This window comes from Typopeltis vanoorti, chromosome 4 (assembly GCF_054136105.1).
Source record: "Typopeltis vanoorti isolate ZY-2024b chromosome 4, IOZ_Tvanoo_1.0, whole genome shotgun sequence".
Lineage (NCBI taxonomy): Eukaryota > Metazoa > Arthropoda > Arachnida > Uropygi > Thelyphonidae > Typopeltis > Typopeltis vanoorti.
The window spans coordinates 108,285,512-108,297,554 of record NC_143552.1 but is presented as its reverse complement, the minus strand read 5'-3'; the positions used below and the strand labels follow the sequence as shown (position 1 = coordinate 108,297,554).

At 38.9% G+C, this 12,043-nt stretch overlaps 1 protein-coding gene across 5 annotated transcripts in view; it reads right to left on the bottom strand.

Annotated features, from left to right (window-relative positions):
- LOC150107595 (solute carrier family 2, facilitated glucose transporter member 1-like) overlaps positions 1 to 12,043 on the bottom strand; it is a 274,124-nt gene that overhangs the window by 85,136 nt on the left and 176,945 nt on the right. For all 5 annotated transcript variants that reach the window (XM_090391411.1, XM_090391410.1, XM_090391412.1 and 2 more), the window contains one exon: positions 9,376 to 9,464. In XM_090391411.1, the coding sequence (XP_090247537.1) occupies positions 9,376 to 9,464 (89 nt within the window). The remainder of the gene's footprint in view (positions 1 to 9,375; positions 9,465 to 12,043) is intronic.

Genomic DNA, 12,043 nt, shown 5'->3' with positions numbered 1-12,043 from the left:
GCAGTTGTGGGCACGAATATGCAGCAGGTGAGAGAAGAGGAGAAGTACATATATGCACAAAATGTAGACAATGGGAAGAACTTAGTGAGTTAGAGATTACCATAACTGACCTCGTTGTGTCAGGGACAGAATAATCTCAACCTAGAGAGACGAGTAGTGCGATAGAGGGCTAGAATAATGGGCGAAATATGAATGAAAAAATAAGAATGGGGATTGTGGAAAGTTTGAATGATTGTAAAGTTTTCGGAGATGGTCTTAATTGGGAGGATGAATGGCGAGTAAGGGTGGTTAACCTGCAGAGAGAGACAGATGAGCTGAAAGAGGAGGTGAAATTGAGGAAGAAAACGAAATTGAGAGAATGAATGAAACTAGAAATGGCGTTGCACAGAAATCGAAAGTGAAAAAAATCGAAATAATGAATGATAGCGAAAATAGAATGAACGATGACGAAAGTTTGATGCATGTTGGACTGAAGGTATCGAAACAAAGAAAGATGAATGAGAGTGAAAGTGAGAAGAATTATAGCGAAAGTTGGACGTATGTTGGACCGAAAGTATGGAAACAAAGAAGGATGAATGAGAGTGAAAGTGAGAAGAGAGAGTTGAGAGTTAGAAAGATTGAATGATAGAGAGAATGTGTCGCGAGCTTCGGAAGTTGAATTGGATTGGATGAGGCAAGAAATGAAATGGATGCGGAATGAAATTAAGAGAATTCAGGTCAAAATTATTAAAATAAATCATGATGGCATGAAAGAGTTAACGAAAGATGAGCGAGTGGTGTTGTATGGTGACTCCATTATTAAGGGTGTGCTAGAGGATAGAATGCACAAGGTATGTTTTCCAGGCGGTAAAATGAGTAGAGTGATTGCGGCATTGGATATGAGGCGGGGAGCGAGCAAAAAAGTTAATAGTATTAATTGGTACAAATGATTTGAGAGAGGACAAGGAGCATGTCAGAATGGATATCAGGAGGCTGCTTGGAAGGATAAAAGAGAATAGTGTGACAGGAAGGGTAGTCAATGTGTTGCCTAGATATGACTGTGGTGAAATGAGGTGGAGAGCAAGGATTATGAATGATATGCTGGCTGAAATGTGTGAGGAGATGGAAGTACAGTTTGTTAATGTGTGGAATGAGTTTGAGGGACAAAGTGAGCTGTATGGGAGCAATGGACTGCATTTGAGTGATTATGGTGTGTCGCTTGGAGAGACTGCTGCTGGAATGTAGAGAAGTGAATAGAGAGAATGAATCAGATCGAGAGGGGAGTGATGTGGAAGAGTAAGATAGGAGAGATTGAAGAGGTGGTTATGAATGAGGAAGTGAGTGGTATGAGTATAGAAATTGAGAGAATGGGTGTGCAAGAGTAGCAGGGAAACAGGGAGGCTCAGGGTGGACAGGGTACACAGCATGAGAAAGGTGGATGCTCCAAGAGGAGGTGAGAGCATGTGTAGGCAGGAAAGGAATGGAATGACCAGGGATCAAGAGGAAACAGTTGGAATTGAAAAGGGTTCTAAAATGAAGAAGCAGAAAGGGAAATGGCCCCAGTCGAGCATGGAGAGATCACATCGAGTGAGTGGTATCAATTTAACTAGCTGTAGATCCAGAAATGAGCTGTTGTGTTTGTATACAAATGCTAGAAGTATAAGAAACAAGGCAGATGAAATGGTTGCACTAATTGCATCTGTTCACCCAAAGATTGTCGGAATAAGTGAGACATTGTTTGGAAGAGGATGACATCCTGACAGGAATAGAGATTGAAGGGTATGATGTGTTTCGTGGGGGATACAAGGGGTAAAAAGGGATGGGGAGTGCTATTGATGATAAAAAGAGTTATGTCCATACAAAGTAGAGGTGCAAGACAGGAATAGTGCCAGTGGTTTTGAGGCAGTACGGTGTGAGATAGAGGTGAATGGAATCAAATACTTGGTGGGATGTTGTTATAGACCAGGTAATGTGGATGGTGGTGATAGTGAAATGTATAGTCAAATTAGCCAAGCAAATAAGAAAAGGGGTGATCATTATGGGTGATTTTAATTATGGCAATATAGACTGGAATGATGAGATAGCAACTGGAAGTAAAGAAAATGTTTCTTGAGTTTTTGAGGGATAATTACCTCAGACAGTATGTAACAGAGGGCACACGAAAATTAAGGGTCTTGGATTTGGTCATCTTATCAGAAAATGTAATTATAAATGAGGTGTCAAATCATCCACCAATTGGTGAGAGTGACGATGATGTGATTCCCTGGGTGGTTGCCAGCAGTGCGAGGACCCCTGTGAGAAAAGACTATATGTGGAACTACAAGGGGGTGATTATGAAGAGCTCAGGAGACAGCTTGCGGGTGTAGCATAGAATGAGGTGTTAGCTGGAAAAGAGATCAATGCAGCTTGGGGGATTTTTAAAAACTATCTAGTAAGATGCAATGTCTAAATGTATTCCAAGGGTGAGAAGGTTAAATAACATAGGTGAGAGATGGATGAATAAAGAGATTAAGCATGTGAAACAGAGAAAAAGGCCATTGTGGAGGCAGCATAAGAGAAGTGGAAATAACCAATTTCATGAGGTCTACAAAGACCAGGCAAGGAGGATGACTTGGTTGGTGAGAGTAGCTAAAGAGAGGTATGAACAGCAGTTAGCTAACGAAGCCAAAAAGAATCCTAGGGCGTTCTTTCGATATGTAGCCAGCAAAAGAAAGAATGATTATGGAAGGATGACATTGATTGGAGGAAATGGTATAAAGACAGCTGTTGCAGAATGTGTGGTGGAGATACTTAATGAGCAGTTCATAAAGATCTTTCAATCTTGTGAATGTGACTTCATGGAGAGATTGAGAGCAGTTGATGATGGGGAGGAGAGACTATGTAAGTGAGCAAGAGGTGTTTGGGGAGTTGAGTAAACCAGATGAAATAAGACTGTGGGACTTGATAATATATCACCGCGTATTCTGAAGGAATGTCCCAGGGAGTTGACACCTGCCTTGACATATTTTTGTAATACGAGTCTTGCACTTGGTCAAGTTCCTAAGGAGTGGAAGGAGGGCAAGATTGTGCCACTTCATAAAGGAGGTGATTGAACTCAAGCATCACACTATAGGCCTATCTGTGAGTCAGGTGTTGTGGTTAAGTTGTTGGAGAAGCTTGTGAGAACTAGGATCCTGAGTTGGGTTGATAACAATGGTATTCTCTTTGATGGACAGCATGAATTTGCTAAAGGGAGATCATGTTTTAGTAATCTACTTACTTATTACAATAAAGTGACTGCTTCCTTGGACAGAGGAGAAGGATACACAGTAATATACTTGGATTTCGCAAAGGCTTTTGATAGAGTACCTCATGATAAGTTGACAGTCAAAATAGAGCAGATGGGGTTGGATATTAGATTAGTGCATAGGATTGGAGACTGGCTATCTGATAGGTATCAACAAGTTGTGTATGGGGAGTGATATCCAGGAAAAGGACAGTCACTAGTGGAGTAACTCAGGAGTCTGTTTTAGGGCCATTACTGTTTAACTTGTATAATAATGATATTGGCGAAGATTTGGATGGAGATATTCAGTTGTTTGCAGATGATGCAAAGTTGGGATGAACCATAAAGAGTAGTGAAGATGTTGTGGCCTTACAAGAAAACTTGAATAAATTGAGTGATTGGGCACGGAAATGGGGATGTGAGTTCAATGTTGCAAAATGTAAGGTTTTAAAATTTGGAAAACAAAGATGGGATGCAGAATTTATGCTTGGTGAGAATATATTGTTGGAGGTAGAGGAAATAAGAGATCCGGGGGTAATAGTGGATAAGGATCTAAAATTTAGGGGACATATCGCCAAAATTGTGAAGACAACACAAAGGCTTCTGGGAATGATGCGGAGGACACTGACATGTAGAAGTAGGGAGATACTTGTTCCAATGTATAAGGCTTTGATTAGGCCACACATGGACTATTGTGCCCAGATTTGGTCACCGGGTTTTCATAAGGATGAAGAGATGTTGGAAAGGGTCCAAAGGTGACTGACTAAGGTAGTTTCTGACCTCTGGAATGTCGAGTATGAGGAAAGATTGAGAAGATGTAATTTGCAGAGTCTGGTGGACAGGAGGAAGAGGGGGAGATATGATAGAGACCTACAAGTTGGTAAGTGGATGTTATAGGATCAATGGTGGAAAGTTCTACAGAGAATAGTTGGAGATCAAGGGAGAACCAGAGGTCATCCCTGGAAACTGTATAAAGAGGGTGTGAGTAGGGGAGTGAGAGGCAGGTTTTTTCCATGCAGGGTTGTGAATGATTGGAATGCCTTGCCTGAGAGTGTGGTGGCTGCAAGGAGTTTGAGTGTGTTTAAGACACGGTATGATGAGATGTGTGTGATAGAAGGACCTCCCAGATGAGGTCTTGAGGTAATAATAATAATAATAATAGTCAGAATGTATCAGAAGAGAGGATTGGAATATGTGGATGCTTGGAGGGCATTTGAGGACAGAAAGCAGTTGTATGTGAGAGACCGCTTGCATCTGAATGAGGAAGGACATAGGCATCTGGAGAGATTGCTGTGTTCTGAACAAGTCAGTGTGTCAATGCAGGTAAACTAGAATTCCCAGTGTGGATGGTAGCAGGGGTGGCCTCTTGTGGGAGTGGGTGCTTGGAGAGAGGGGGGGATGACACCAGGTTACGCTGAGTCCAGTGGAGTCTGGAGGAGATAATGACAGGTATAGAAACAGTGACATTTTTATGCTTTATACTAATGCCAGGAATGCTTTATGCCAGGAATATCAGGAATAAAGAAGATGAATGCATGGCACTGATAGCATCAGCCTGGCCAAAGATTATTGGAATCTCTGAGATATGGTTGATGGAAGATGATATAATAACAGGAATAGAAGTAGCAGGGTAAGCATTTTTCAGCAGGATAGGAAAGGAAAATGTGGTGGTGGAGTACTGCTTATGATAAGTGATAACTTATGCCTCTAAGAGTGGAGGCTTTGGAAGGCAGTGACACTAATGGTTTTAAAAGCATATAGTGTGAGGTAAGGTGGGCAAGAAAGGATATTTAGTGGGGTGTTGTTCTAAGCCAAGGAGCACAGATGGTGGTGAGCAGGAAATGTTTAGGCAGTTGAGCTTGGCAAGTTCAAGAAGAATGATTGTTATGGGAGATTTTAACTACAGCAGTATAAGTTGGAAAGAGGAAAATGCTTGTAGTAATAAGGGAATGGAATTTCTAGAATTCTTGAGGAACAAATGTTTTACGTAACATGTAATAGAGGGAACAAGAGGTTTAAGAGTTTTGGATTTCGTCATAGCATCAGAAGAGCTGATAATAACCAAGACATCTCGGTCCCCAGTTGGAGAGAGTGACCATGTGGTTTTGACTTGGAAGATGAACAGACATACAAGAGTATCAAAGAGAAGGGAACATATGTGGAATTATAAGGCAGGTGATTGTAATAGTCTTAGATATCAACTTGGGGCAGTTCCAAGGAGGGCAGATGGGAAGGCTGGGATATCATTAGTGCCTGGGAAATTGTGAAGAAATATTTGTTAGTAGCAATAGTAAGTTGTGTTCCACGAGTGAAGAAGACACAATATTGTATAAAGTGGATGACGAACAATATCAAACAGGAACTGTAGGTGAAAAAGAGGTTATGGAAGGGATATAAGGAGAGGGTTGGAGAGCAGATGCATGAAGAATATAAGACTCAGGCCAGGAGAGTGACTAGTATGGTAAGGAAGGCGAAACTGGAATATGAGAAGAGATTGGCCCTAAGATCCAAAGAAAATCCTAGGGAATGTTTTAGCTATGTGGCCTGTAGGAGGAGAAATGATTATAGCAGAATGACATTGTGGAATAAAAATGGGAATAGAGATGCAGAGGACATAGTGCAGTTGTTCATAGAACACTTTATTGGAGTATTTCATCCTGGAGATGTAAGTTTTTAATACTAAAGGGGATAGGGCACGTTTGAGGTTTAGATATGCAAGAGGTGTTCCAAATACTGAGTACTCTGGATGTCAGTAAAGCTGTGGGACTGGATGGTATTTCACCATAGGTTTTGAAAGAATGTGTTAAAGAACTGACAGCTCTGTTGACCTGGCTTTTCAATGAAAGTCTGGCTACAGGAAAGGTACCCAAGGAATGGAAGGAAAGTGAGATAGTGCCATTGCATAAGGGTGGTAGCAGACTTGAAGTGTCTAATTATATGCTAGTTTGTGTTTCATCAGTAGTTGTTAAGATCTTGGAGAAATTAGTGAGGGACCATATGCAGTGTCCAGCAGATGAGGGTAATGTTATCTGTGAGGTCAACATGGATTTGCTAAGGGGTGCTCTTGCTTTAGTAATATGATTGCCTTTTATAATAAAGTGACAACAGCAGTTGATGAGGGAAAGGCATATACTGCCATTTTTTTGGATTTTGCAAAGCCATTTGACAGGGTGCCACACGATAAGCTGATATTTAAGTTGCAGCACATGGGGTTAGATGTCAGGTTAATCAACTGGATTCAGGATTGGCTGTCTGTATTTGTGTTTCCTAGGAAGAACCGCCCATGATGAGTCTTTTGACTCCATGGAGACTTGAATAATAATAATAATAATAATAATAATCTATTAATATAACTAATGCTATAATAAATTTTCACTGTAATTTATGTATGAAACAAATGCAGTTACTTAGTTTAGTTTTAATATCCCATGGACTCCATAGAAGTCCTATCACCTGGGATGTTTGTATTTTTGGTGTTATATTAAAAGTGTTTGTGAATATATTTAAGGATACTGTATTTTTTTATCTACTGTTATCCTCTCTTCTCCAACAGGAAGGCTTCAATCGTTAGGTGAATTATTATGTTATTATTCAATTATTGAAAAAATACCAAAACTAGAAGTCCCCATAGGTACCAAGGTTGAGGTCTTTGTATATGTACCGAAAACAATGATGTAAAAGGATTGTAAAAAGAAATTAAATAAAAATGAAACTTCACTTTTGATGAATTTCTAAAAATGATGATATAACAAAACAGAATTATACTGAATGATTTATACCACTTTCTAGATGTGTTAATATTTACACGATTCTTGTGTTAGAACTTTTCAAAGTTCTGTATTCATAAGATTAATAATCTTGTTATTCTGAAAGGGACACTTGTATAATAAATTATACTCTTTGGCTGAAGTCCATTAACCAGATTAAAACTATATTTTTCATGCAATCAAATTGTCCATTGACCTGGATTTTTAATAAAAGCCTGGCCAATAGAAAAGTGCCCAAGGAGTGGAAAAAGAGTAAGATAGTGCTATTGCTTAAGGGTAGTAGCAGACTGGAAGTGCCAAATTATAGACCAGTTTGTATTTCATCAGTAGTATTTAAGATTATGGAGAAATTAGTCAGGAATCATATACAGCACTGGTAGATGAGGGTAATGTTATCCGTGAGATTTTTTTATTTGATTTTTTATGGCACAAAGACATCAAAGGTCATACTGCACCAGGACAAAGGTCACAGCAATATACATGGTAATTGGTTAGTAGGACAATCACAAACATCCATGCCCTTGTCAGGATTCGAACCTGCAGCCTCTTTACTGAAGAGCAGATACGCTAACCACTCAGCCAACCAGGCCAGAATCTGTGACATGGTGCTCTTGTTTTAGTGATATGATTGCCTTTTATAATAAAGTGACAAGAGTGATTAATGAGGGAAAGGCATATTCTGCCAGTTTTTTGAATTTTACAAAGGCATTTGACAGGGTAACACATGATATTCAAGTTGTGGCACATGGGGTTTAGATGTCAAGTTAATGAACTGGATTCAGGATTGGCTATCTGATAGTTATCAAAGAGTTGTGTATGGGGGAGCAGTATCAAGGAGGTAGAAGGTGGGGGTCCCACAGGGCTCAGTACTGAGACCTGTATTGTTTAACCTTTATATCAATGACACTGCTAATGGATTGCAGAGGGATATTCAGTTGTTTGCAGATGGTGTGAAGCTGGGAAGAGTTATTATTAATAGCGCAGATGATTTGAATTTGAAGATTTGAATAAACTGTGGGTAAATGAATGGGGATTTCAGCTTAATTCAGCTAAATGTAGTCTTGAAGTTTGGGATACATCGATGGGAGGCTGCATACTCTGTTGGAGGAACTGTATTAGAGGTGATGACTGATAGAAACCTAAAATTCATCGAACATATTGCAAAGGTGGGGAAGGCAACCCATAGGATTGCTGCAAATACTGAGAAAGATGCTGACCTGTAGAGATAAAACAGTTGTCATTCCATTGTGTAAAGCCCTGATCAGACCACACATGGACTACTGTGTTCCAGAATTTGAAGGAATAAATTAACTGTGGAAAGAGTGCAGAGACAGATAAGAAAGATGATATCAGGACTGTATATACAAATCATAATTAAATATTATGATTGAGACATTTAAACTGTTCAGAGGTAGTTACAGGGTTGACATTGGGGGGTTATTTCATTTGGTGGAATGGGGGTAAGGAGCAAGGACAAGGGGCGGGGCCATAAGTTATGAAAGGAAGTTGTGAGCAAGAGGGTAAGGAGGGGGGTTTTCTTTGCATGGAGGGTGGTTGAACCGTGGAATGCACTATTTGATAGAATGGTGAGAGCACAAACAGCTAATAGGTTCAAGGAGTAGTATGATACATTTTGTGTTTTCTAGGGTGGGCTTCCCACAATGAGCCTTGTGACTCCATGGAGGTCTGAAGCATAATAATAATAATAAAATTGATTAATGCTAATGGTATAGTTACAAAAAAATGAAGCTTAGGTAAAAATGAAAATTGGCCAACCATGTTCGAACATACTGTCACTAGCCTGAAGGAAAAATAATAAAACCAATAATGCTCAAGAAATGAAAAATACTTGGGGGGGGGGGGATTTCGCACATCTGATGGCTCTCCAAAAAATGTAGTCACTATGAATATTCATAGTTGCTGCATTTTTCAAATTTTTTTCAGGTCACATTTTTAGATGATTAAACATACAAAATAGGTTTGATGTAGTACATCTATATAATTCAGATATGAATAGGATGTTTAAAATTATACAATGAATATGGAGAGTCAAGATTCATATCTTCTATTATGCATACAAACCAGCTTGTCATTTGCAGTATATGAGTTACGATTTTATGTTTTGCTGAAACACAGACTGGAAAAACAACAATAGTACTCTAGACAATTGCCAATGAACCCAGTTTTCTCTCTCTCTCTCTCTCTCTCTCTGTGTGTGTGTGTGTTCCTTTTTATAAGAATAGTCTGTAAAACAAATATTCTGCTAAGAATATCAGACTCAATATGCAAAAGAAGTCTTACAAAATTCAGAATTAAATTAAAAAAAACAAGGAAAATGTCACATGAAATGAGAAGTGGAGTTACCTTAGGTACTAATTTCAGTGATTCATATTCTGCTTTCATGTCTTCCATTTCATCATGCACTTCCATAGTACCACGCAACCAACTAAGTGCTGACAGAAAAATAAAATATCACCATTAATCAAATATTATTCATTACTTAAAAAGACAACAGCTATATTAATATTTATACCATATAATTTTAATGTTCATATATAATTAGAATTATTTTTCACGACATAATAAAGTTATTAACAAAAAAGGAGGCTACTATTGAGTATTTTAATTAAAATGAAAGCCTGAAGACATACTCCTTCTCTCTTAACTACTGTATATGTGAGAGTAATACGGAGGCTGTTCAATAAGTTATAAGACTATATTTATACAGAAAACAGATTACCTTTAATCGTCATCATTTACATGGTCTTTTTTGAAGTAACTACCGTGAGACGCGATGCATTTGTCCTAATGTTGCGTCCACTTCTTAAACACATGTGAAAGTCCGTTTTTTGGAGAGTTCTTTCAAAACTGCCTCCGCAGCTTTTACACATGCTTTGTTGCTTTCGAAATGATCAGGACTGTATGGAGGGTGTGGTAGGATATCTATGTTGTTCTTCTGCAAAACGTCCACTACACCACCAGCAATATGTGGCCTTGCATTATCGTGGTGCAATAAGAAGCCATTCTTCAGCAATGGACGCTTCCTTTTGACGTGCTGTACCATTGTCCGTAAAACATCCGCATAGTATGAGCCATTTACAGTATTCCCGGGTTCTACAGCGTGTTGGTAAACAATGCCTTCGTAGTCAAAAAACATTATGGTCATAACTTTATCAGCTGATTTTACAGTTTTTGCTTTCTTGGGGGGTAGGTGAAGACGGATGCTTCCATTCACTGCTTTGTTGTTTCATTGTAGGGTCATAGTGATACAACCAAGCTTCATCTGCTGTAATGATGCGTTTTAAGAAGTTGTCGCCTTCTTGTTCCAGTCTTTCTTTCCATTCTGTGCACACATCCACTCGATGTTGCATTTACTCCGGTGTCAAAGGTTTGGGAATCCATCGGGCGCAAACATGTTTCAGTCCCAAATATTCAGCCATGATTGAGTGAACACTTCTCACAGAAATATTCAGGACAACATGCAGCTGGCATACTGTAATTCTGTGATCCTCCTTGATGATAATCGCTGCTGTGTTGATCATTGTCTCTGTGATGGACGTTGAAGTCTTCCCTCACGTTCAAGATCTTCCACATTTTTCCTTCCTTCCTAAAAGTTTTATGCCAGCGAAAAACACTTGCCCTCGACATTGCTTCATCGTGGAAAGCTTCGCATATCATGTTAAAAGTGTCCGATGTCGATTTTTGCAAATGCACACAAAATTTAATCGCATAACGCTGTTCCAAGGGCGCTTCCATTTCGACGACTGGTCATGGCTCGTAGGCGTGCTGAAACAAGCTTGCATTTAGTCACGTGATACTCTGGCACATCAGCCCGTATACGCCATCTGTCATCCTCTTTTGTTAATACAGATAGCAACATTTCTTTATTCCACAGAAATTAATATTGTGATGAGTGGTTTCACGACAGTAAAATTAGTCTTATTACTTATTGAACAGCCATCGTATATATAAGAAAAAAAATTCATAACTAAACAAAACCAGATTTATTTATGCTCAAAGTAAACAATTCAATCTATAGTGAACAAACTTCTGAAGCTTTTAGTTTTAATGACAGAGCAAATGACAGAAGCTGTTAACAGGAAAGTAGACAAGAAATTAGTGGTACTATGTGATATTAACAGATGGAATATTAAAATTATACAATGAATATGAAGACGCATATATATTCAAACATAGGGTCACATGGAAAACAGCTGAGAAATCTGTGATTTAAAAAACATGTCTACCATTTATGGAGCCCTTAAATAACTGGAACCTTGCTTTAGTGTTCTTCTTGAATAAACTGGCATGTCAACTATAATAGATTTAGTTTAATCCTTTATCCCAGTGAGAGCAAACAAAGTTTGCGCCTGAAAATATCTTCAGGACTAAATATAGTGTTGTACTATCTTATCCAGTAAGTAGTGCAACACCAAGACAACTTGTGGCAAAGGTGGAGCAAGCTACCAGGCACTTCTAACCCAGTATCTCCCATAATGCAAAACACATTTCCTATGTGGATATGTATACTGTTATGCATTAAAGGGATTGGCCATCTACCCAGACTAGTTTCGACCTTTATTGAGGTCTCTTCAGTGGGAGCCAGGCCCAGAGCTGGAGATACCAGGCAGAAGCAGTAGCAAGTCATCTGTGCCTATGGGAGTTGCCAAAAGGTTTATCACCTTTTTTTTTTTTTTTTTTTTTTAAAATTACTCTGGATTTAGAGAAAGATGTTGAAAATTTATTTATCACTAGGTTAGACTATAATAGATTTAGTTTAATCCTTTATCCCAGTGAGAGCAAACAAAGTTTGCGCCTGAAAATATCTTCAGGACTAAATATAGTGTTGTACTATCTTATCCAGTAAGTAGTGCAACACCAAGACAACTCGTGGCAAAGGTGGAGCAAGCTACCAGGCACTTCTAACCCAGTATCTCCCATAATGCAAAACACATTTCCTATGTGGATATGTATACTGTTATGCATTAAAGGGATTGGCCATCTACCCAGACTAGTTTCGACCTTTATTGAG